The 25500-nt window shown below is 49.8% G+C and overlaps 9 protein-coding genes across 9 annotated transcripts; 7 read left to right on the forward strand and 2 right to left on the reverse strand.

Moving 5' to 3' along the window:
* Nucleotides 1–152: 152 nt before the first annotated feature.
* On the forward strand, nt 153–2712 carry F5B22DRAFT_583494 (uncharacterized protein). The gene is made up of 4 exons (XM_047973367.1): nt 153–337; nt 473–566; nt 649–1232; nt 1388–2712. The coding sequence occupies exons 2-4, from the start codon at nt 552–554 to the stop codon at nt 2169–2171; spliced, it is 1383 nt and encodes a 460-aa protein (XP_047836465.1). The 5' UTR covers nt 153–337; nt 473–551; the 3' UTR covers nt 2172–2712.
* On the reverse strand, nt 2442–3234 carry F5B22DRAFT_583507 (uncharacterized protein). The gene has a single exon (XM_047973368.1). It carries the CDS (start codon nt 2790–2792, stop codon nt 2607–2609), a length of 186 nt encoding a protein of 61 aa, XP_047836466.1. The 5' UTR covers nt 2793–3234; the 3' UTR covers nt 2442–2606.
* On the forward strand, nt 3235–4996 carry F5B22DRAFT_583509 (uncharacterized protein). Its single transcript, XM_047973369.1, has 3 exons — nt 3235–3846; nt 3942–4023; nt 4105–4996. The coding sequence occupies exons 1-3, from the start codon at nt 3425–3427 to the stop codon at nt 4765–4767; spliced, it is 1167 nt and encodes a 388-aa protein (XP_047836467.1). The 5' UTR covers nt 3235–3424; the 3' UTR covers nt 4768–4996.
* Nucleotides 4997–5903: 907 nt separating this feature from the next.
* F5B22DRAFT_641048 (uncharacterized protein) lies at nt 5904–6636 on the forward strand (the record flags this gene model as incomplete). Its single annotated transcript, XM_047977932.1, has 3 exons — nt 5904–6187; nt 6294–6347; nt 6444–6636. 3 exons carry the CDS (start codon nt 5904–5906, stop codon nt 6634–6636), a joined length of 531 nt encoding a protein of 176 aa, XP_047836468.1.
* Nucleotides 6637–7663: 1027 nt separating this feature from the next.
* F5B22DRAFT_18487 (uncharacterized protein) lies at nt 7664–11082 on the forward strand. Its single transcript, XM_047969452.1, has 3 exons — nt 7664–7692; nt 7772–10360; nt 10460–11082. Exons 2-3 carry the CDS (start codon nt 7850–7852, stop codon nt 10604–10606), a joined length of 2658 nt encoding a protein of 885 aa, XP_047836469.1. The 5' UTR covers nt 7664–7692; nt 7772–7849; the 3' UTR covers nt 10607–11082.
* A 3135-nt stretch (nt 11083–14217) lies between these two features.
* Nucleotides 14218–18567, forward strand: F5B22DRAFT_583517 (uncharacterized protein). Its single transcript, XM_047973370.1, has 2 exons — nt 14218–14868; nt 15029–18567. Exons 1-2 carry the CDS (start codon nt 14681–14683, stop codon nt 18261–18263), a joined length of 3423 nt encoding a protein of 1140 aa, XP_047836470.1. The 5' UTR covers nt 14218–14680; the 3' UTR covers nt 18264–18567.
* Nucleotides 18568–19616, reverse strand: F5B22DRAFT_583520 (dolichol phosphate-mannose biosynthesis regulatory protein). Its single transcript, XM_047973371.1, has 3 exons — nt 19379–19616; nt 19132–19212; nt 18568–19059 (listed from the first exon to the last, which is right to left on the reverse strand). The coding sequence occupies exons 1-3, from the start codon at nt 19379–19381 to the stop codon at nt 18871–18873; spliced, it is 273 nt and encodes a 90-aa protein (XP_047836471.1). The 5' UTR covers nt 19382–19616; the 3' UTR covers nt 18568–18870.
* A 378-nt stretch (nt 19617–19994) lies between these two features.
* On the forward strand, nt 19995–23657 carry F5B22DRAFT_18524 (uncharacterized protein). The gene is made up of 7 exons (XM_047969458.1): nt 19995–20555; nt 20608–20676; nt 20810–20857; nt 21149–21357; nt 21415–21486; nt 21540–21592; nt 21658–23657. Exons 1-7 carry the CDS (start codon nt 20144–20146, stop codon nt 23345–23347), a joined length of 2553 nt encoding a protein of 850 aa, XP_047836472.1. The 5' UTR covers nt 19995–20143; the 3' UTR covers nt 23348–23657.
* Nucleotides 23658–24705, forward strand: F5B22DRAFT_18595 (transcription elongation factor S-II). Its single transcript, XM_047969462.1, has one exon. It carries the CDS (start codon nt 23968–23970, stop codon nt 24427–24429), a length of 462 nt encoding a protein of 153 aa, XP_047836473.1. The 5' UTR covers nt 23658–23967; the 3' UTR covers nt 24430–24705.
* The last annotated feature ends 795 nt before the right edge of the window (nt 24706–25500 follow it).

Below are 25500 nucleotides of genomic sequence, written 5' to 3' on the forward strand. Positions count from 1 at the left end.
TGCTGACTTTAAGGTACATTCTTCTTTACTATCACTGTGTACTTTCTACCTCCGTCTCCGAATCGCTCTACTGTACAATCTTGTAGGTACCTACCAACCTACCACCAACTCAATCGAAACTGCCCGCTTCTCCTGCTTCCAATGCTTGATCTGGTCTTATTTTTTGTGCTATTGACTGTCTTTGTTCCTGTCCAATTTCCAGGATTTGCATCTTTTTTATTTATTTATTTTTACTTTTTGGTCCTTGCCCTTGGTCCAGAAAAAAAAAAAAATCTTTTTGCAAGTCAGCAGACGTGGCCAGTCATAGTGCTCCCTCTTACACTACACACCACAAGAGGTAAACCCTTGTCACCACCTTTACCACCACCACACCACATTCGTCTACTCCAACCAACAACGGCATATTCTCGCTCTCCTCAGCTTCATACTTGCTCCTGCTTTCTTACTTGCTCACCACAATACCACTCCTTAGCTATCAAAGAAACGCCTAGCACCATCGTTTTTGTGATTTGTACTTTGGTTTTGTCGTGCTCTTGTCTACGTGTGCGGCAATGGCCTCCTCCAAGGTAACCACCTAAACCCCGTCAATGCCAGACTAGCTCGTTAGAGGGAGCTCGCCATGCTGATCATTCCTGGCCAACATCACAGGAAATCCTGACGTCGACGAGGCCATTGATCCAACACCGTCAGTCTATCTCTTCAGGTCCGACATCCGTCATGTCGTCCGCTCGCCCACCTTCCCACTCACGCAACAATTCCCACTCGCTTTCCGCTTTGTCCGGCGTCCATAATCCCACCCACCGAGTAACCCGCCGCAAAAGCATAACCAACCCTACCGCGAATGCCGCTGCCGTCGTGGCCGCTCTACAAGAAGCTGGCGAAAAAGTGACGGCCCTGCCAATCACTGTCAACTCGCGCCGCGGTACTATATCTAAGTCTGCCGCTACCGCCCGGGCCACCGTCGTAGGCAGTCTCCCTTCGCCGCCTTCCAGTCTACCGACTCATCGTTTCACAATGCATCCGAAGCCGGAAGGACAGGAAAGTGCGATTGATGACGATTCCAACGATATGTCCGCCGACGAAGGGGAGAACGGGCTTCAGAAGGCACGGATTCGTCGCGCAAGCGATGGCCAACCTCTCACGAAGGAGGGCAGGAAGATCAACCGCGTCGAGCTTCGATGCGACAAGTGTGGAAAGGGATACAAGCATAGCAGCTGCTTGACCAAGCATTTGTTTGTGCCCATTTTCTTACCCACTACCCTTACCCTGTACTCTCTTGGCCAGGCCGCTGGATGATGTCTTCGCTTCGAATAAGCTATGGACCGGCTTGCACACCACCCAACCCTAGTGTCTATGCGTGAACCTGTGTTGACGAATTGCTTGTCAGGTGGGAACACACTCCCGAATGGTCTTACACATCCAAGCTTCTCATCTCCAAGCATCAGCAAGTGCAATTGCTTGAAGCAGCGTCTGTTCTTGTTGCCATGAACACAAAGGACTCCACTACGCCTCCCGACTCGGCCAAGGATTTTGCTAGCGAAACAGGGTCGGCGTCTCCGACTGCCTCGGGCTACTCGGAACACCACGATGGACGCAGCTCTGCGGATACCACTCCGCCGCCCCAGGACACGTTTTCCGTGAGTAATGCGATGAATTACCGCGATGCCCCGAAGCGCTATAGCAATGGGAGTAATTACTCGCGATCATACCAATCGAACGTGCCAGGATCTTTCCTCCCCGGTAGCTTAACCCAAAGGAGCGGATTTAGTCATAACCGCCATGGTAGTATGGATCGTCGTCCTCTGTCATCTGGGCTGAATAACACTGGCCAAGAGGACCGTGACCTTGCAGCAGCAGTGGAATTGCTCAGCTGCAGCATTGGCAGCAACGGCGGAAACCGGGATGCACGGCTCCCAGAGGATGCCCCTCCGGTTCCTCCGTTGCCTGCCCGATACCTAGATCAAGCAGCTTTCAGTAGCACAAGCTTCATCAACAGTTACACAACACAAATGCCTGAGAGCTTCACCCGCGGTGACTCCCGCCCGGTGGTGGATGTAAAAATGGAAGATAGCGAAGGTAGCATAGCGGATGAAGAGGAGGAGGAACGACGCTCCAGGGCGCGAAGCAGTGAGGAAGATGATGACATGATGTTTGGGCGCATGGAAGAATAAGCTTTGGACTGTACCGACTGTACCATTGGTCGAGAAAGTTTCTCCCGATGATTGGAAATGAGGCATGATTTTGGTATTTCCTTTGTACCACAAACACGTATATTAACACTTGTAAATGGGTGGTTCGCTCCGCCGCCGGGACCTTAGCACCGAAGAGTGGCGGCCTTCAAAGAAATTGAGAGCCGGTGGAAGAAATCCCCACGAGGTTAAAGTGAGGTTCGGAGGGAGCGTCGAGTGAACACCAAGAGCGACCAGAAAGCTTTTTCTTCCAAAGTTTCACGACTCTAAGGCAGATGACACATGAGTGTACGACTGCGGGTCTACAATGTAGACGCAAGACACTCGTCTGTTTTAATGAAAGGGCAACGTTAACAAATGATGTTTGAGAGAGACTTACACTGGAGTGACCAGAGGATGATAGCTTGCAGCTTGGAATCATAACTCGCGGAATGCGGAGAAAGCTACACCTGTGATGATCTGCATGCTGTACACGGCTTGAAATCTAAGGGCCGAGGGAGGAAGAGCCATTTCACGGACCTCTTTCACCACGGGGATCAACATAGTGCAAACAGACAGAGCACTTCTAAGTATGCAAACAAACGCTCGAGATCCGGGGCGCATGGAAGGTGAGGTTGCTTGAAAAAAGAGAAAGGAGAGACGGAACCTCCTCAATCGAGATGACTCGGCGCGCCCTTATGATTTGAGGGACTGCTACTCTGGAAACGATCAACGGTGGGGGGATTGAAGTGAAGATCACCGAGACGACGTCAGTGACTCGTGGTGGAGGAGCAACGGGCTGTCAGATCTCAGGATTTGTATGTAGAGCTGGGGGACAAGCGCGCGGTGCAGCGAAACACAAGCTGGTTCAGCTGCCTCCCTACCTAGGTAGGTACCTAGTAGTAGGTACCTAGGTAGCTTCCATGCTAGCACTTACACTAACAGCGGTACCTCGCAGAGCTCTCCAAACTTGCTGCAGACTGCTGCTGGTTGCCCCTCCTCCCTCATGTTTTTTTACCTAGACAGTCTACTGTACATGAGATAATCATAATAACTTCAACACCTCCCCTCCCAAGCACCGTAGATACAGATGACCTGCATTTTTGAGCTCTCTGTCGGCTTCCGATTTGTTTTTCTCCTTGTATAACCCGGGCCCTGTCTGTTTCTCAGCTGATTGCGCTCATCTCAAACCAACCGAAAGCTATTGAAAGCTGCGTATTGTTGTTATTATCGTTTCGTTTCCTGGCACATCAACAATGCGCACAAGACGTCAGGACAAGGCTGTCGCAGAAGCTGCCGCCGCCGCTGCTACTGCTGACGCCCCCGAAACCACCACCACCGCTGCTGCCTCTATTGCTGCTGAAGAGGAAAAGGAAGAAGTGCCTTCATCAGAGGTTGCTTCTCCAATCACGCGCAGCGATGACAAAAATGCGCAGGCATCGCCTACCACCACCGTTACCATCTCTAAGATCGAGGCCCCTGCCGTCAAGCGCTCCGATAGCAAGCCGCGCTCCAAGCTACCAACGCCAGTGCAATTCCCTCTCGTCGCCATTCTCAGTCTGGCGATCGCCGAGCTGGGCTACTCGTTGTCGTGGCCTTTAACGCAGGGAGTCCTCACCACACACGCGCGACTCTTGGGTACTTGGGCTGAGGTTGGGGCTGTAACGGGCTGGAAATTGTGCGCATCCCTTATCCCTTGCTCTATATTGACCTAAGTCGTCTGCCAATCGCTTTGTCGCTCGCCCAACATGCTAACACTCGCAACTGCCACAGATTTGAGCTCGCGCTTGGGTGGTTCGGCGACTACGATGGTTATGACATCACTGCGCTGAATCTCCTGTCGCAAGGCCCTCATGTAAGCGACAACATCCCCAAGATCGCATGCCTATTATGGCTCATAGGATACTTGCACGATACTGACCGTAATTGTGCGCAGCTGTACTTGCTCTACGCGCACTATGAGACACCCGCATTTGCGCTTCTCGTAACTGTCGTCGTCGAGACACTAGCCACATACATTCCGTTCCGCCTGCTTCGCCCACTGTCTCGAGCTCACGCCAACCCGACTGCCGTCCCCAATGCAGACATCTTGGCCGATGTGCCCATCACGCTCCTCACCACTCTCCTTTCTGGCGTTATCTACAGCGTGTCCCTACTCTTCGCGTACGCGACTTATCTTCCTAACTATCTAGTGCTGTACTTTGCGGGCTTGCCGTCGATAGTGCGCGCCAACGAATCAAGCTACGTGGGTCTCCTGCCCGTAGCACTTGCGCTCGGTTTCGCGGCCCGCGTCTTCATATTTACGCCAGCTGAAGCAACTGGCCGGACCCCGGAGGATGCCGAGAACGAGGCGTTCGACCCTGTCAAAGCCAGCTTGCGCGAGACAGTGCGATGGAACTTCTTGGGTTGGTCTTCGCAGACTAAAGTTGCGATGAAGCGCACTGCGTTGATCATGCTTGTCTCTGGTGTTAACACATTCTTGCGGACATGGCTTACCATTGTGGGCGTGGAAACCGCCGGTGCCGCAGCTTGGAGCAGCATTTGGGTCATAGCCGCGGGTATTTCTGGCTTGGCTCTCAGTGCTGTTGGAGGAGTGTAAACTTGTCATGGTTGGGTAACAAGAGGATGGGATATGTGGGTTTTCCGGTGGTTTAGGCTGGGACGGTTGAGGTGACGGTGTGGAATGTGGCGTTCAAGGGGATGTGACGCAAAAAACGCGACTATGAGACAGCCTGGAACGGTTTGTTCTCTTTGTAGTTACTCACCTACCATAACATATTTCGTAATATCTATTCTTCCCGATTCGATGAATCATGTCAATACCTGAAGCTATCCAGAATGTCAATTACATTGGTGAAAGTGACTGGAGTGATTCCCTTCAGTTGCCATTCGTGATGATTATTGATCTGTAGGTTTATCCTACATTCGCAAACGAGAAGCTATTACATTCAGACCTTCCGGCATGAAGAAACGTGCTTAGTGGCTATGTACTCACAATTTATTGAATACTTACTGGTCATGGTATCATGAATCAAATACAAGATGTACGGCAGTCTACGGAGTGAAGAGTCGAAGATAATCCTATTAGCTGAAAGAAGCATGATACCTCTTGAATACAATCATGCCAAAGGAAAGATTTGCTACGTAGTATGAGATGGACATTATATGATGTAAGCATTTGCTTAAGTTAGAGACGGACCTATCTTGTTGTATAGTTCCATTCAGGCGTATATTGCGGTTAAAGAGAAGGAGACACCAGAATTACTTAGGTACCAACTGTCCTTCATGCCGTCTACGGGAGAAGGGAAGTTCTATTAAGATGGAGACCGATTTTACAGATTTGTATAAAGAGCAAATCAGTTGTTATGCCAGTAGTCGTTCTTTTCGAGGTCGGAATGCCTAGAAAACTACCTCGGTACTTGGTCATACCTTCGACTTTTCAGACGCTTCAAGTTGGTCCTACCCGTGATAATAGATACTAGACACGCTATCTGCAAGGTTGAAGATATTCTCGATTAACGCTGGCAGGAGTGAACGGGCCAACCCAACGTAGCTTCCTATGTGAACTAAAGAATACCATGCACACTTCGAAAGCCCAAGAAATCGTATTCGCTTTTCGTCATCTTCCTAGACTCAAGTCTAGAGCGTCCTGCACTCAATGACTATAACTAACCTCCGTTTCCACTTGATTCCAGTTCGAATCCGTCTTTTTTTCGGTTCCACAAACCGGTCAAGATGGACCTAGACGATACAAGTGGCAAGGATCCAGAAACCCAATTAGGACCGAATTCTAGAAAGAAACCCGAAGTAGGAGATGATCCTATCCAGTTCTTGAAGGAAATAGGGTGGTCAATTTTTGAAAACACAACGGTAAGCACAATTTTCATGCCTGGCCAGATCATCTTTGAAGGGTGGCTTCACGGTACTCACAAGTTGTGTGTGTGTGGCAAGATCGTTGTTATGCGCGAGCTCAATTGCGATTGTACTCTCATGCTCCAGAAGGGAAGTATTCAATGTCCGTATGTTTGCTGATAGCTGCTGTTATGTTATATTTAAGACCCCCAACTGCTGCTTCTCGAGTTGGTAGATTAGACTTGAACATCGGTTTGTTGATGAGACATCTAGTAACAACCCTGCCATTGTCAAGAACTTAGTGGTCTCAAAGCAAGGGCACATCTAGTGAGTACAACCATAATCATACATATATGATGCCCTTATAATTCGATGGGTGCTAGACGTTTATTGAGTTGATGTCTGACTAAGTGGATGGTGTAGCGGTGACATTCAGGCAACCGACACTGCCTGCATCAACGGGACATTTACTGTCAGTGTGAAGCTTACTATCACCGGAGAGCTGATGATCAAGGGCACATTGTCGGTGAAACCTTCCATTTCGCTGCTTCTCAAGCCCTCGCGTGTTAGGCTTGTGGTTGTCCATATAGTCATCCCCGCCCACCAATGCCCCTGACCTCCCCCAACAAACAACTGCTGCAAAACTTGCCGCCGCTAAATACACGATAACTAGCCCTTACCGAGTGCGTGTAGGGAATGCCAAGCCCCTAATTTGAGTGGTACTCTCACTAAGTTCGGATACCGTGCCAACTTCGTGGTATACGACAACATCATTATCAATGGAGTAGACCACACTTTGTGGCAAGACATGATGTCGCTACAGATATGGCTACACAATAAAAGCCAGGGGGATACAGTTTCAACAACTTCAAGTACATCAACAGGCTGCGAAGATGTATTATTGGCATATTGAGGAATTTCGAATTCGCAAGACGATATCTACGGAGCAGGCAGATAAGAATTGTTACTACTACACGACCGAAATATAGCATATTGTTAAGTTGGGAATCTCACCGTCTTGTTCTTCTTCGAAATGGCCTGTCGCAGTAGCAGTTTTGAAAAGGTCTTCGTCGAGTACCATTCTACTTTCAGTTTACATACATTGATGATGAGTACTTGTTGGACTGAGCTATGTCAAATCGTACCGCATGATAGTATCCTGGCAACTGCGGGATGTTATGAATACCTACCTATTAACCGAGAACTGAACTTTTACCAGCATGGACGTACGTTTGATAAGGTATCAATTGAACTGTGTACAGAAGTGTAGTGACTCCATCCTTCTCTTTCTGTTTTCCTTCCTTGTTTACTAGTATACCTAACAAGTAATACACTAAGGCACACATAAGTAGGAAAGGGAGTAGGTAGCTATCCATACCAAGGCAGCGGACGGCTTCCAAGCTTGTTTGCTTCCCCACGATGCGGAGCCGAAGTCCCTTGCATATTGCGTGGCCTAGCTGTGGGCCACCGTAACTGGGGACGTTCCATCCCGCAGGCCCGGGCATCAAGGCGCTGCCGCTTTAGTTAAATAGACCCACTATTTGAATATCCTAGATAGATATTATTATAAGCATCAGTCATTTGTCGCATCTATCGCATTGAAACAGTGAAGTGGACCCCGGCTGAGCCAACACGCTACAACCATCGTACCTAACACGGGAAGCAACGCGAGGTGAGTGAGCCTTACTAGCATCGCCCTCCCTCTACCTACGCCTGTGTCGATACGAACTCTCCGAATCCATGCGCTATAGAAAGCAGCTTCTTCCATGTTCCTATGAATATGAGATTTGAATATCACCAGCGCGTCTTCCAGATTATGCGCTTCCAACATGGCTACTCTAGTGGAAGCAAACACAGCTAGAGGCCGCGGGGACATTGATGATGATGGCGATATCTCTCCGAGGCATCCTGCTATCCAGCAGATAGGTGCCGCCAGCAATGGTCTTGAGCCACTCGCCATGCGTGCAGATCCAGATGCATCAGCTACCGTAACCGACTTCCTCGATTTTACAGAACATCTACCTGCCGACATCACCCGATCCCTTACGCTGATTGCCAAGCTCGACAATTCCTATATCGATTCATCCGCCGCAGTGAATGAGCTCACTACGGTTTGGGGAAAGCTACCGGCGCTACCACCCAATGAGCGCGTCGACCCTGCAAAGCTTCGCTCCGACATCTCTGATCAGCTCAGCCATGCCCTCAGCTCACGTACGTATGCCCACGCTGAGGCGTGTCGCATGTTGGACATTGTCAACAGGCATCATACTAGAATACAGACTATCTTGGGCAAACTTCACACCATGCGCGACAACTTTCCCACAGTCGAGGAACAAGAGCAACGGAGCCCGATTCAGTCAAAGTCCCCGCAGATGATCCGTGGGCCTAAGATTACTCTTCGTGTTGATAGCAATGGGGAAAAGATGCGACCACGCCGGATCATTGTTCCTGGTGAGGTGTTAGGACCCCACGAGGTCGACTTTAATGTCTACAGTGACTCTAGCGAGGACAGTTCCGAAGACGAGATCTCGGTTTCTCCGCCTAGGCGACCGACAGAAAATCCTCGTATCAAACTAGTTAAACCAATCAAGACCCCTAAGCAGCAACGGCCTCTGAAGATATCTCGGCCAGCGCGACCCACCGCGCGGGAGAATGGACCACCCCCGGTTTCTACAAGCACCGCCTTAGCGAAGCTCAAGCCACCCCCCGAGAACGCTGTCCCGGGTAGTACAGACGCTCCGTGGCTCCAGCTTACTCAGTACGAACTCGCTAAGCTTAGGAAGAGAATGAAGAAGAACTCGCAATGGATCCCAAGTGACACCATGATTGCGCGAGAACTTAGAAATCTTGGCCGCGGTGTGGAAGCCTTCAAAGACGCCCAAAAGAAAGCCGAGGAAGAAGGAAGACCATTTGAACCTACCCTTCCCGCACCAGTTGTGGACTCTGAATCTGGTATCCCACACCCGCCTGAAGGTGCTATCAGTGCTGACGCCTTGACGGCTGATGAAGTACAGCTGAGCAATCGTGGTATGAAGCTGAACGAGGCCAAAAAGTTGAAACGCGAAACTCTGGCTAGGATGGCTGCCGAGGAAGCAGAGGAGTCAGCCAGGAAAATGGCCGAAGCTGCTCGGATCTTCATGAATCATGAGGCCTCCCCATCCGTGGCTGGCAGTTCTCACGATAAGTCACAGGAGACCGGACAAAGTCAAGGCAAAGCATCGGGCAAATCTAAAGCCAAGAAACGAAAGCGCGAGTCGTTATCTGAGACTCCGGGTCCAGAGAAGCCTCAAAGCACAGAAAACATACCTTCGAATCAGACGCCAACTCTTCCACCTGCGCAGCCTGAGAAGCCGCAGATAAAACGCACCAAAACAGAGACACCAGTTCCTCCACCTCAGATTACTCCACGGCCTCCATCTGCCCCTCCACAATCTACCACTGCGCCTCCGACGCATTCTGTTCCGGTTGAGACGCCAGTACCTGTTCCCCAGCTTGGCAGAACAGGCCTGACGTCCAAGACCCCTGTCCCGGTTCCAGTACCTATCACTGTGCCCTCTGATTCCTCTATAGTAGCTGTGAGGCCGGCTGCATCCTCAGGACAGACGAGCCCGGTCCCGCCGTCTACTGTCACAACCGTAGTTCCTACCAAACCTCCCGCAGAAACGCCAGTTCCACCTCCTATTAAGACATCTACTACTCCCATTCTTCCTCCAGCTCGCGATCTCCCAAAACGAGAAACACGGCAAAATGTGCAATCAGCTGCCGCCAATCTCAAACAGCCTAGTAACTCGCGTGGTAATACACCGCCGCCCGCCCCCGTTGCGCTGCCTGAACCACAGCTACAGCCACCACCACCACAGCAGCAGCAGCAGCAGCAGCAGCCGCAAACTCAACCTCAACATCAACCTCAACCTCAACCACAACCCCAGCCCCAGCCGCAACCACAGCCAGTCACTATTCGACGACCTGTCTCGCGAGGGAAGGCCGCAAGCCAGGAGCCTCCTCCAACGCTGGCAGCTGATCGGCCTCGACGTGCTAGCACGGCTAGGAATACACCAGCCCCTGAGGTTCGTCAACCCAGCAAGCGCGCCAAACGACCTGCGCCAGGTGTGGTGACAACCAATTTTGGTGGCACTAGCGCTATAGGAAAACGCAAGGCAGCACCACGCAAGAAAGCCAGGGGTAATCCCAGAAGGGAGAAGGGCACCAATCAACATCCAGAACCTGAAGTCGAGGTTGAAGTGGACGATGATGGAAATGTCATCGACCCTGATGAACCAAGATATTGCCTCTGCAACAGAGTTAGTTTTGGTACTATGATACAGTGTGATAATATTGATGTAAGCAAAGACTATCTTACCACTCAGGCACCGCTACCCCAATGTGCTGTTTAAAAAGAGCGTGACATACTTGCAGATACTAATCAAAATGATGAGCAGAACTGCGAGAAAGAATGGTTTCATCTTGAGTGTGTAGGGCTCTCCGAGATTCCTGCGCGTACAACGAAGTGGTATTGCCCTCAGTGCCGCATTCTTCTCAATATAGGAGAGCGGGGAGAAGTCACATCACGTGGAATTAAGATGTAACATCTACCGTATCCTTTTCCCATGGTATCCCAATTAAGGGGAAGCACACGGTAATTTTCAGCGTGGAGCCACTTCGTGCAGTCCATGTCTTCGACGATACAGCACATGGAATGCTGGTCTGGAACCAAGCTCGCAAAGCTCAGACTGTCTGGTTTTTGACCTTCGTTTTACCTGTCTTTTGCGTGCGTGGATTATGATACCAGTTCGGAGTATGGTGTTAAAGGCTTCTAATACAAACAACTTAATCCTATTAGATAGCTAGGTAATTGAAACAGTGCTTGCTCATCAGGGCTTCGTATAATCGGTCGGAGAAGTGATGATCCTAAACTTAAGGTGGCCCTACCAGCTGAGGTCCATTTACTTTTCAAGAGTCAAACTATCAATGAAGGAATGAATATTTATGATTGTCGAATAAACGAAGCGAATTGAAGACAGGTTCCGCCTGGCGTCAACCAACCCCGCATTACTATCGCAATTCTACAAACTCCTTAGTGAATTTCATCATCGACTTCATTTTAGTTCATCTGATTCATCGTTCTAAGTTGCGTCCAGTTCTATCGGGATAAGTTTCAAAATTTTACACGTTCCCTACATCTGCCTGTCTTCAAAACGTCGCTTTGAAAACAGACAGCACGTTTCCTATCGGCGCAAGACAACAGTAAGAAGACACGAAGCACAACTACACGAAATACGATGGAGCCGATAAAAGGGCCAAGACGTTTATTACGGCGTTTTACGCCACCTCCGATGATCCGTCAAAGAACGAAGAGTGGGTGGATTTCTTTGCGCCCGAGGCTGTTCTTGTGATGGGCGATAAAACGGCGAAGGGCGTATAGGGTACGTGTGTCACCCCCGATTTGAGTTAATTTACGGTGATATTTCTGCTTCAAATTCTTGATGAATGGCGCTATGGATAGTTAATTGACTTATGGATTAGATATTCGAACATTACGTAAGGGCATGTGGGAGAAGGGTAAGTAAGTCGCCTTATACGATAGTTTCCATGTGTTGCTAATCTCATGATATCACAGTCAAGTCGCGAAGGTATGAGGTACAAAAGTTATTCCTAGATCCCTTGGTCCTGGAATCGTTCGAGCATGATAGGCGCATCGACTACATGCTCCACGGCGTCGTTGACCTTGAGCCGAACGGTGGCGAGGAGATCACAAGACAATGGGCTGCGCGCGGGGCCCTCAGAGAGGATGAGGGCGAATTGAGGTATACGTTTTATCAGGTGTACTTTTATAATTAGGCTACCTAGGTCAATAGGACCATCTCACCGAGACTCGTGGCAAGCACTCTAGGTTTGACACTTGATGAAGACGTAATAGTCCCTCAGCCTAGTCAAATCTCGTGACTGTCCTCGTGCTTCCTACCAGCTGGTTCTTTCAGTGGAGTGTGCTGGACTAACTACCTCCCTCCCTACCTATGTATGTATGTATATCTCATTTACGGCCCGCGTGGCGCAGTAGTTCAACGGATCTCATTTCATTGTGTTATGACCAGCGTGATCTTACATGAAAAAGAGGCTCGTGTGTTGGAAATCATGGGGGCGGCGCTGTTTCCATCAGCTGACTGAAGATATGTCATTCTTTCGGCGTTAGTTCGCTGACTAACAGTAGCGACCATCCACGTTCCAAGGACTTTGAGACTGAGCCTTTGTGTCACTTTTCTTTCATCGAGAGTGTTTTGGTAGAGAAGTTGTGTTTAGGCGAATTCGGACAAAACGTCGAGTTGAATCACCAAAGCCTGGCGGTATGAAACGAGGTGATGAATCATTCGGCGCTCAGGTTGAGGTCAGGAGTCACCGGCAGAATGAAATACCTACCCTGCCCTCCACGCATGGATAGGGGGAGCTGACCTACCACATCTAGATTAGGAGGGTATGAAGTCATCGGTCTGTCTGTCGGACATTGCTTGCTAGGTAAATAGAGTGGCCAAGTCTCGAAGCCGTGATGGATGGATTATGGCATTGATTTATCCATCTATCTTGTACTCTCCTCGACTCCATGATAGTTGACCTCGCCATGAAAAGCGATGACGCAGCGCCCAGGCTGTGCCCAGAGCAGGCCTAACATTAGATAAGATACGTGTACCGTTTAGCATCCTCACTGGATAATCTGGATTATCAGACGGGTTTCACATGAATCCGGGATCATGTTTGTATCACGTATTTCCCTGCCTCTTAGTGACCCGTTACCCCTCTATTTGTCTCTCTGTATTGGCTCCCTCATAGGTTGGGTACCTACATATGTCCCTACCTACTATCTACCTAAGGTATGTGTTACTTCGTACATACTTTCAAGTACCTGACCTAGGAGGAGTGTACAACGGCGATGCCCCTCATTCAGTGTCACTTGCACTTCGGGGTCCAACAATGGCCGTCGACTGCAGTAGAAACTGGGGGCTTTCCGGCCGGAGAGATAGTGCGACGCTTGCCGATTGCCCGGCTCCCATCCAGTGCCATCTGCGTCATGCACCTGTGCACTCTACTATTGCCTAGCAGGTAGTGTTTCTGCTTATAGTAATGTAGATAGGTATAATTACTTACGTACAGTCAGTAGGTAGGTACAGTAACGATTCATCCAGGCTATCCCGTGGGGGAGGGGATTCTTGATACCTAGGTAGGTATGAACTCGAAATAACCTAAGCGCTGGCGAACTTGATCCAGAATGGCGCCCTAATACACCCCTCCTTACCTACCTAGGGAGGTACATTACATAGTACCTACAATGTCTCGAGTGTAGATGTTATTAATACCTACCTACTGTATGCACTTTAGCGCTACTTATCTACGGCCCGTCTTTCTTGAAGCATCTAGCATTTTGGTACTCCCAGATACTTGTGTATATCATTGCCAGTTACTGCCAGACATGAGCGGAAAGGCACAGGCTGTCCTCGAGGGAGCTGAGCGGGTCACCGGGTTCAGATGTAGGTACTCGAGACAGCGTGCAGTGCCAGGCTTCAGATGTATCTCAGCTCATCTGAGTTGAGTGTCAGTATCCCACATGTCCAACCCCCCTCCCCCTTCTCTCCCTCTCTCCACTTCCACAGCCTCTGCTATGAATAGTGCCTGAATGTAGTTGCGCGCCTGTCCTATTCAGTCAGTCATTTGCTGCACGTTGCAGTACGCAACTCTCCGCCAGGCATAAGTATGTAGGTACAAGTACCTAGGTAGACGTCGATGCGTGCAGATCCCCGCGCCTTATCTCATGTGCACTAGCAGCAGTGTACCGCTTTACCTATTTCCCTTGTCCCCTGGCCCCCCCTCGCCTCCCCTCTCAGACATTCCCATTCGACCCTGGATTAGACTGGATGCTGAACTGCGCCGTCCCACGCCTGTCCCTGTCGATGATACCTCAAGGCCTAAAAGGGTACCTTGACGGACTCCATGGTGACCTGTCCAGGCTGTCCTGTCCCGGCTCAGGCGTCCAATGCTCTATCCTGCCTAATCCACATGCACAGGTACCCTTGTAACTGCCTAGCACGGCATCCATGGACTGCAGTAGGTACTTGGGTACTTGCCCCGCCGTCCATGCCAATAGGTACCTCATCCTCGTCCGTTCTGGTACCGGTCCGGAGTCGAGTCGACTTACACTCACTTGCTCTGACCCTATCATCTCGACAACTCTGACTCTACTCAACCTGTCTTTGACCGCCCCGTGTGAATACTGTTGTTAACTTCCTTCATATTTCCCTAATACATGATCTTTGCGTGAAGAACGAACACACTGTTGAATCTCCTTGGATTGCTCACAAGGTCGTAATAATACTATTCTTTCTGTCTGGGCTTCGTGTCTGTTCTTTGTAGTTCCCCGCCGACTTTACCGGCTCTTCGCTACGCGCGCTTGCTTTCGTCGTTCTGCCTAGGTACTCCTAAACCTATCTACAACACGCTCGCATCTCCTGGTACCGCCCATTTCTAGACCCGCGATACTTCATCGATCCGGAGCCGTCTGGTTACCACGATCGACCGGCGTGCCGCGAGATCAACAACCACGCGTTGAGCTCCCAAAAGAGCTCTTCTGCTGGCGAGCAGGAAACTGCCCCCAGCGTTATCGGTAGCATCTCTCTATGCCCGGTTCGTCAACCCACGACCCGTCCACGACGTCGGACTCTTCTCTCCCCTCGAATAAGCCTCAGAAGAAACGAAAGCAGAAGCTTACTGGGAGCGACTCTCCAGGTTCAAAGAAGAAGGACAAGAATGTCAAAGACAATGGTGGAGTTGTTGCGGCGGTAACAAGACATGGGGCCAAGTTCACGTATGTCGGCAACCCTTTGCATTCTTACCTTAGGCATCAGTTATTCGTTGTTTGTTTCTTTCCTCTTATCCCGGGCAGCCCCCATTTGTCCCGACTGAACGGTTGATAGCTTCAGCTCTCATTCTTGTATGTGCTACAGTCTAACGTTGATCACAAGTAGTGACGGCAACGTCGGCAAAGACGTTCCCCTGCCTCCTGAATCTCCTCCGCCCCAGTCTCCGGAACTCGAACCAGCCAGGCCCGCCACAATTCCGACTAACGGTAATCAGGCTGTATCACCCCTTTTAGATGCCGTATCAGCAACATCCATTTCCGGGAGCACGGCTCCTAGCACCAATGACTGGACACGGGCCATGGGTCCTTCTTCTGGCTCGCCGTCGAACTTGATTAGCATCATGGGTGATTCACCACCGACTCAACCTTCATCATATGAAGATGCGAGAGGCTTGTCATATGCTTGGAGTGCACAGCAGCAGCAACGGCGGCATTACGTTAATAGCAACCCCTACTCTGCTTCGCCTCCTAGCAACGGTAGAAGACCCTTGAGTTTTCAAATGGACCATTACGCCGCCGGTGATTTTCGCTCCCAAGCATCTTCGCCTCCCGGTGCTCGGAGAAGTTCGATGCACTCACCATTCCTGCCGCCTCGAGCTACAGCAAATCCACCTCTACCTCACCAACCTCAGGCTCACTTCTACGGTGCTCCAGAGATCGATCTTGATATGCATCCTAAGACCGGGTTGAAGGCTGGTGAAAAGGGCTTCTATTTTGGGTTTGACACACTTCCTCGATCGACTAGCACACAAGTAGCTGGTAATGATCATGTGGTTCTCGCAGGTTATGAAGGCGGCATGGATGTTTACAGTGTCGGAAAGAGGGGCGTGGAGTTTCTCGCCAGCCTGAAGGGACTGCGAGGCGGTGTTTACAACGCCAAGATACTACCTTGGAGCGGTACACCGGATCCCTTTGGCATATTCCCTTTGGTTGCTGTTGTAATCCATGGTCCTGTACCTCCGCCTAATGCTCCCGATATTGCTTTAGGGTCAGCATTCGACAATAGCTCAAGCCCCCGATTGGAAGGTATCAATACTCCACAATCGGAGTCGAACCAACGTCAAGCCAATAAGGGTATAACAACGATCGAGGCTTATCAGACATCTGTCGAGGTATACTCTTTGGCGACTAATCAGCTGATCGACGTGTTATTGGAAGCTCCGAAAATACCCATTAAAGCCTCGGTAACAAGCCCAATGTTTGGGAGTCCGCCGCCAACTGGCGCTTTTCAGGTTCAGGCTGAAGATGGCTATATAGTAGCAGCGTCGGGTACAACGGGCGAGTGCTGGGTTTACCGACAGGCCAGGGATGAAAAAGATCCCGGCTATCGGTTCACTTGCGTTGGAAAGCTATGGACAAGTCTGCAACAAAGCTTTCGCAGTGGTTCAACACCTGAAGATGAGGGTATACCCGGCCCGTTACCGACGCGAAAGCGATCACAAACACCGATCCTCGCGGTCAATGGAAGATGGTTAGCATATTGTCCCCCACCTCCTTCATCCCAAGTTGCACTTAAGGCTTTCATTCCGGTATCGCCTGAAGGGAAAGTGCCGGGATTATCATCAGTCACCTCCCCTGTACTACCGAATGAGAGTTCAGAAGTTGACCTGCCCATTTCGGATGGGGTCATGAACCGAATTATGAGAGAGACGACACAGGAAGTCATACAAGGAGCGCGCTGGGTTAGCAAACAGGGAAAACAATGGTGGAACAACTATTGGAACCCGGGGCAGCAGCCGCCCGCCAGACAACTGGCTGTAGGTTCGCCACCATGGGGGTCAGCGTATCCTGGACGGCCTGAGGCCGCGCAATTCCCACCAACCTATGGTGTTTCTGGACAAGCTGTGACGAAGGAACCAGGACTCGTGTCCATCGTTGATATGCACAGTTTGATGAGTTTTACCAATATTCATCCCACCACGACTTTTAAGCCGCCGCTTGGTTGCAGCTTCCTGTCTTTCCCTCCCACTGGGCTATCCCTCTTTACTGCAAGCAATAAAGGAGACGTGCAGACAGCCTGGGATGCAATGCGTAGCCAATTCACAAAGTCATCTCCGCTACAACACTCGCAACCACATAACGGACACGCGACTAGGGTTCGACAAGTTGCACAGTTTTCACGCATGACTGTCGCTCGCATCGTGGACCTTGCTTGGGCCGGTCCTAATGGCGAAAGGGCTGCTATGGTGACTGAACGGGGCACTGTGCACATGTTGGAAATGCCGCCCAGTGCTTTTACCTGGCCGCCTCCCCGGAGGCGCGCTGCAGCGCCAGAAGCAGCCCAGGGTGCCTCCGAAAATGCTTCTTCGGCTGTTTCCATAGCTTCGAACGTACTCAGCTCTGCTTATGGGGCAACCCGACCGCTGCTTAATTCACATCGGCGGAGCACCTCTAATTCGCAGACCACATCGAGTTTAATGGATCACGCTAGTTACGGCGGGAAGGTTCTCGCTGCAGGAATCAGCCAATCCTTGGGCAACGCCGGAACGGCCATAAACCACTTGCGCCATACCGGTGAGAATCGGGTGAGTTTACCTCTGCGAAATATGTCCGTGGGACCATCATGCGCAACCTGGATCACCGGGAGAAAGCATCATACTTTGTTTGTTGTAGGTGTTGGTCAAGTCAGAATGTTCCCTAGGAAAAGTCGTAGGCCAGGTGTTAGGAAAGATCGATCTCGAACTGCCCGTGTGAGCAAATACCATGATTTTAAGCTGCGGGATCTACCGGATGATTTGATTGCACCATCGATAAAACAGATCATTGATCCAATCGAGGAGTTTGAGCTTTCAATTCCTGATCACGACGGCAGCAATACACTGATTCTTCATCCACGGCCACGCTTAGACGACGTTGATCATAGCTCTGAAGCCGCGATACCTCAGGCGGAAATTGAATCAAATGCCCCCTACCAGCCCTTCCATACTGACAGGAGGGTCAGTTTGCATTACTACACAGCGACGTCAAATGATGACGGTCTGTCCTCTGTTCTACTGCAGATGGATGCTGTAACATTGAATGAAACACAGAAACGTGCTAAACATCGCCATCGGGAATTAGCTGCAAGCAGAGCATGGGCATTTGGAGAAACGATCGGTACGGTCAAACTTGACTTGGGCCTGCCACCAACGATAGATGAGGAGGTCAGCAATAGCATTGATGATCACCGAGCTTTGCCTGTATCAGCTATGGAACGGGTCTTGCAAGTTGGTGGAAATGACGAGCAGATTGTTGTGACCACGCGGCGACGTCGAGGTGGCAATCGGGCCGCAGACATGGACGAAGATGGTTTCTTTGAAGATGATTGCGAGGTGCTCGATTTTGCTGACCAGCGAGTATGAAACAGTTGACAGTTGGTGATTAGTGTGAGTTTGTGTTTGGTTTTCGGTACCAATCTGGCTTGTTCTTTGCACCTACTCTTCACGCCAAACTGGTTAAAGACATTGTGGTTTTGATCAAGTATATATTGATATACACAGGCTTGACCCTCTTTTGATCTTGATGTATACTGGATCGTCTGGCTTTGGAGTAATGGCGTCGGTTTTTGGCATTATCGACACACCCACCTACTACGCATAGTCTCGGTAGCATGAAGACTCAATCACAATACAATAGACACCAATGAAATGGTAGCCTAAGTGAAGAATGCCTTTCTTGGTTTACTCTATTTAGTCCATTCGGTTCTTAAGCTAATTAGCGTCAAATAACACTAATAAGATTCTTGGATACGATTAAGGGTCCAGTAAATGACCTATTGCGCCATGGCATTGCTATTGTTAGGGGTTTAAACATTCCTTTAAAGCTCTCTCATAATCCTCTCTGAGACATATGCCCTCTCAGCCGCGAAGAATAGGAGCCTCGCTCTTTCCATTAAATATCATTTTCGTCGTGTAGCAGATGCCGGGACTCCCCGTCTCTCCCGCTCTCTAGTCATTCTGTAACACCGATTTATGCCTTCTTCTTGGCGGCAGCGGCCTTGGCCTTCGCGGCCTTCTTCCTGTTGCTCCGGATCATAACGACGCTCAAGAAGGAGCCGACGACGGCCGAGCCTAGCAGGATCAGAATCACGGGTATGCGGATGGCCCACTCGCGCGGGGGGAAGAAGCTGTGGAGAGGGTGGTCGAGGTCGACGAAGGGCTGTTGTTTGTGGGGGTTAGTACAGGTTGCTTTTTATGGGAAAAGGGGCACAGGGGGTGAGGAGTGAAATACCATTGCCAATGTCCAGATCGAGTAGTAGAGGAAGACAACTGTGGCGGCCACGAGCATGGCGAGGCCGACTAAAGTCCCGAGCTGTGTTGACTGTTAGCTTGTGTTTTCAATAAAGTGAAAGGTATATATATCGGATATGGCTTGTAAAATGGCGGAGTTGCTGGGGGGTCATAGATGTCGTTGTAGAAATGGCGTACGTAGGTATGTAGATTTGTAGAATTAGAGGAGGGGGGTTGCGATTACGTACCATTGTCGATTACTTTATGAGGATGAACAGATAGTATGTGGTGCGAATATGACGAAGAGCAGAGTTGGATCGATTTTTGCTTGCTCGTGGCTTGCGAGGCTTGGTGTTATTCACTGATGCTGAGAGATTGGGGATAGTTGTCGAGATGGTTGCTGCTTGCTGCGGCTGGCCGATTTTACTTGCAATGTCGTCTGTAATTGACACGATACAGACGCGACTTGTGGGTCCCGAGCTGAGGGGCCAGGCCAGGGGAGCTCTTTCTACATACTTAAGTAAGGGGAGTTGCTGGTTACTGCCTGCATATACCTACCCTACCTATTACCGTACCAAAATTTACATGCAAGATATAGCTATATTGATTTCTCTACTTTGTGCCTCAGTCATGATCGCTACGAGATGTTTTCCGTGCTTATCTAACAACAGCAAGTTTGTGATAAATGCTTCATATTCTTCTGGAGGAAACTAACGTTGTTCAAGACTGTCTTTCATATAAGGGTACCTAGGTACATACTGTAAAAGATAGGTATCTCCACAGTGGGTGGGACAGTGATGAGTCTTGGCAGACGCAGTCTCCACTTCTTTTTTACCAGCCTTGTCTCTCACGCTGCAGTCGCGAACAGCTTCGTCAACACATCCTCTCACAGCAGCTTTTACAGCCGCCATCGTCGCATCCTTGCCCAACGACTCGCATTTGGTCCAGATCGACAGAACGAGACTCGGCCTTTCGCGATTTGAACAGACAAGAAATTACCATTTGAAACGATCATGGCGGAGGTCGAACCGCAACCTCATGTAGTCGAATCATCAGATGCCTTACCAATTCGCCGTTCGTCGCGGTCGCCGCGGTCACCTCGCCATGACGAACGTCCCCGACACCTAGACGGAGGCGGCGACAGCTACCGCCCATCCCGTGATAATCGGCGCGACCGCTCTGGCGATAGAGATGGAAACCGTCGCCCTCGGCAGCGCACGCCACCGAAGGCTCCCACCGAGGAAGAAAAGCAACAAGCGGCAAAGGCCGAATATGAGAAGTTGCTGAACGCGCGTTCCGGTGGTGTCTATATTCCGCCCGCGAGACTGAGGGCGCTCCAAGCACAGATCACCGACAAGGCGTCAACGGAATACCAGAGGCTCGCTTGGGATGCTTTGAAGAAAAGTATTAACGGGTTAATAAATAGTCAGTGGCTTACTCTGACTTCCATGGAGGACTCGAAGCTGACAATTAGCAGAGGTAAACGTCAGCAATATCAAGCATATTGTGCCAGAGATGTTCAATGAGAACTTGATCAGAGGGCGAGGTAAGTCTTGAGGAGAAGAACTCACTTTTGCTATCCCAGAATCCGGCAACCCGTTTGATTCAAGTGTCTCTCGGTCTCTCCCTCCCCTTTCTCATTCACTTTAAATCCTAGTTACTAACTTGTGTCTTAATAGGGTTATTTGCTCGGGCAATAATGCGAGCACAGGCGTCATCTTTGCCATGTATGCTACCCTTGAAATCATTCCTGTTCCGAGGAATGATCCTTTCCATTTTAAAGTTTCCTATTATTTTCCTCTTATGCCTGCTTCAGATGATGTTTTGCAACTTGTTAAAGTATTTGCTACTTCAGAGCCTGCTCGGCTATGAGACTATCAATCACCACGCACTGATGAAGCAACCGTCTGGCCGCTTGTAGAGACCATGGTTACCTGATGAGACAACAAGTGTGTCTCAGGAGCATACAGAACATGTCAAACCCGAATACAGAGTAATCACTAACTCCGTTGAACTAGTCACGCCAGTTCTAGCTGCTATGGCTGCGATAATAAACTCGAAATTACCCCAGGTCGGAGAACTGTTAGTAAAGAGGCTCGTCATGCAGTTTCGCAAATCGTTCCGGCGGAACGATCGAGCTGTCGCGAGCAGTTCAACCCTATTTTTAGCCCACCTAGCAAATCAACAGGTCGTTCACGAAATGCTAGTAGCACAGATACTGCTTTTAGTGAGTAACCTTTCCATTCTGTTGCTGTTCAATTTCTACGTACTAACGCTCCCTTAGTTACTACAGAAACCGACCGATGATAGTGTAGAAATAGCTGTAGGGCTTCTCAAGGCCGTAGGCCAACACTTGGTAAGAATACTTCGCGCTGGAAGAGAAATGTGACACTGACTTGGACTTTTTAGGAAGAAATGAATCCCTTGATCGCTAGGGCAGTTTTTGATCAGCTACGATCAACGTATGTGCTCAAACCTACCTTCATATTTACTTGAAAGAGTATTTACTGACATGAACGAACTGTAGTCTGCATGAAGCTGACATCGATAAACGAACTCAATATATGATTGAAGTCTTATTTCAAGTACGGAAGGACGGGTATAAAGATAGTCCTGCCATTCGAGAAGAGCTCGACCTCATAGAAGAAGAAGACCAGATCACACATCGAATAGAGCTAGATGGCGCTATCGACGTAGAAGATGGACTAAACATTTTCAAATTTGATACCAACTGGGAGGAGAATGAGGCTGCGTACAAGCGTCTCAAAGCTGAAATCTTGGGCGAAGGTAGCGACGACGAGGAAGATGAAGATGAAAGTTCGGAAGATGACGACGAAGAGGATGAAGAGGCCAAGGCTATAGAGATTAAGGATCAGTCCAATGCTGACCTCGTCAACTTGAGGAAAACCATCTATCTGACAATCATGTCGAGCATCAGTCCCCAAGAGGCTGTCCATAAACTGCTCAAGATCAGCCTACCGGCTGGAATGGAGCAAGAATTACCATCTATGGTTGTGGAATGCTGTGCCCAGGAACGAACATACACAAATTTCTTTGGAGGCGCCGGAGAAACATTAGCCAAAATAGGGAGGCATTGGACGGATTTGTTCGAGCAGGCGTTTCAGAACAAGTACGAGACTATCCACCGCTACGATACAAATCAACTACGAAATATTGCAAGATTTTTTGGTCACTTATTAGGGTCGGACGCTATTGGATGGCATGTACTCAGCGTTATCCACCTGAACGAGGACGAGACAACCTCCGCCAGTCGAATCTTCATCAAGATCCTATTTCAGCAGATGACTGAAGAACTCGGCATGCCAAAAGTTCAGACCCGCATGAGAGACGAAACAATGCAGCCAAGCTTCGAGGGCCTGTTTCCTCGTGACAATGCTCGCAATATTCGTTTCTCGATCAACTACTTTACTAGCATCGGAATGGGTGCACTGACCGAAGAGATGCGAGAATATCTCGCAAATATGCCGAAACCAGCGCTTCCTGCGCCAGTTGCGAAAGAATCGGATACAGACTCGGTGTCTAGCTATTCTTCGTACACTGGTTCATCATATTCGTCACGATCTCGATCAAGGACTCCACCACGGAGAGCGTTGGAGCGAGGTCGTTCACATTCTCGATCACCGCGTAGAAACGGGGGTGCGAGATCATACAGCCGTAGCCTATCTCGTTCAAGGTCTCGCTCCTATACTTCATCACGCAGCCCTCCACGGCGCAGGCAAGACTCGTACTCCCGAAGCCCCCCACGGCGCGCCCGGCCACAATCACCCAACCGAAGTATTTCTCGTTCTCGCTCTCGCTCACGCTCTCGGTCCTATAGTTCACCGAGAAACCCTCCACGACGCAACATGCGCTCTCCAAGTCCGGTGAGACGGGGTCGACGTGATTCTAGCTATTCTAGATACGAGTCTCGCAGTCCGCCACCTAGAGCAAGACGAAATTCTAGCTCTCCAAGATACAGATCACGCAGTCCACTTCCCCGGGGTACCGCTAAAGCCCGATCTGTCAGCCGAGGGCGTAACAACTCAAGGTCCCAGTCTCGCTCGCGCTCGCAGTCTTATACACCATCGCGCAGCCGCAGTCGCACCCCCGTTCGCAACGACCGCAGTCCGACACCTCGGCGTACTCGTCCGAAACGAGACTCATCATACTCTGTTAGCCCTCCCCGGAAGAGGACGAGATATAATGATCGTGATTAGCATTGTTATTGGGAAAGGGATGATCATCTAGTGTATATTTCAAAAGCAATGGATACATCAACAGGGATGCGTATGATCTTAGCTCAGCTTAAGTTGCATTTGTTGACAGGAGTGGGCGGTCTTGGGAAACTAACGACGAGACTTATTGTCGTCGGTATCAAAGGCAGATTGTTTGTACACTATCAATACCCAAAAAGCTTGATCAAGCCCATTTAATAGGACCGCGAATATCATATGTCCAGATACAGATACATCATTCCTTTCCACACCAACCACATAACTAAATGTACAAGCCTTACCAAAATAACATGAGTGTACGGGAAAGAGGCTGTAGGTAGGTACTTGAAGTTTGCTCGCTGGAGCTCCTCTAGGCGTCATTTTACGTTTCAGAATAGTCGAAACTGAATAGTTCCTCTCTGTAATTCTCGAGTCATGCATATTGGTTGCGGTTGTCTCTTCTCGTCTGTACCCTTTATTGTAGTTTACTGACGTCATCGCACGCCAATGGTATCTTCTCAGATAATCCTGTCTCTTATACAAACTGTAACCATAACACTCAACTACCATATAATCAGCGCACAAGCCACACATATAATATCTAAGTGAAATTCACGGAAGAGATGCCGAATCCCACGCGAGCCGAACTCCTAGGGGCCGCCACAGCCTTCTGCGATAGCTTCGCGCAGAAGAAGCCGCTTGAGGAAATCCTGTCCCATTTCTCGTCGGCGGCAAAAGACGACGAGATCGTCGTCCATGAGCACGGACTCATGCAACTGGCGCCTTTTCTGGGACGAGATTTCTGCGGGCGAGAAGGCGTGAGGAAGTACTTTGAGATGGTTGCGAGGTATTTGAGTTATGAGGATATACGCTTTGTGGAATTCATTGCTGATGATGCTGCTGCTTCTGCTGGGGGCAAGGTTGGGGTTCGAGGGAAGGCTAGATTCACCTGGAAGGAGACGGATAAGAGCTGGGATGAGACTTTTGTTTATGTCCTTGGGTTCGATATCACGGCTAAGTTGACGAGGTATGAAGTCTGGGCGGACACTGGGGCTGCGTATCTTGCGAGTAGGGGAGAGCTGTGAGGTTGTGGAACAGCAAAGGGGTGTAGCTATGACGCTTATGGGGCTGGTACTGAGATGATGTTGGACTGGCTATGAGGGAGAAGGCAATCTGTGTAATAAGTAATGGTCTCGTGATGACTCCGTTGGTACTATGAAGCTGTTGGCTGGATTGATCTAATTATGTCCCTGCATAAAAATCCTTTGAGGTGTGAAATGCTGCACGAGCTAATTGAAGCCCTACTCAACTGCGACGTAGAAACTACCGGGAATTATGCATATTCATAAGGTACAGGGTCTGCACTGCTGCTGAAGCTACACCCAACTATTAACTTCCCCTTATAAGTTGTTTGCACAGAACCATCTACTATTTAATGTGGCCTCTGAATAGGGAGAGTCCGGCCAGGACATTAATTCTGGAGCTATAGTTTGAAGGTCGCGGCCAATGTTGTCCAGCACGAGTCGTCTCGCGGGGGAAACTCATTGCTTACATAGTATATGGGTGGTTCATTTGAGGATTCCGCACTTCTTATTCGTAAAAGGCTCGCTTAGCACACGTACCCGGCATATCGCACTTCATATTCTGCCGATGCGGCGAACACAAGCTCCGTTGCCGAGAGTAACTATGCCCCAGTATATCTTGGCATAACGTTGTAATGATGAGGGAATAGGACAAGCGCATCACATCATCTCGTGTTGTAAGAGAGGCTAATAAACAAAGACGTATCAAGAGGGGGTAAGTAGTCAATTGAGCTCCGTCTCTCGGCGTGGGTTGACGGCTTTTCACTTGGTTTGTGTAAGCTCGGCCGACCGTTGCATCCCAAAGGGGTTCTGGGCTACACCGAGCCGAGCGGGAAAGGGTCAAAGCTGGAAGCAGGCGATCGTTCTCTCGGTTCATTGCGCACTCGAGGCTCTCCGGAAGACAGCGGCCCCCAAACTAGAGCGACACCGTTGTCGGTTTTTGAGAGTAGCAACCAAACTAGATCAGGTAAGGCCTTATGTTGACCTTACATTGGTTCGTGAAGCAGGTCGGCGATTCGCGCGTGGCAGGGAAGAACAATGATGACAAAACGAGTATTTAAAGGGCAATATGTT

This window comes from Xylaria bambusicola (genome assembly GCF_022495145.1).
Source record: "Xylaria bambusicola strain CBS 139988 unplaced genomic scaffold F5B22scaffold_1, whole genome shotgun sequence".
In the NCBI taxonomy this organism is placed as follows: Eukaryota; Fungi; Ascomycota; class Sordariomycetes; order Xylariales; family Xylariaceae; genus Xylaria; species Xylaria bambusicola.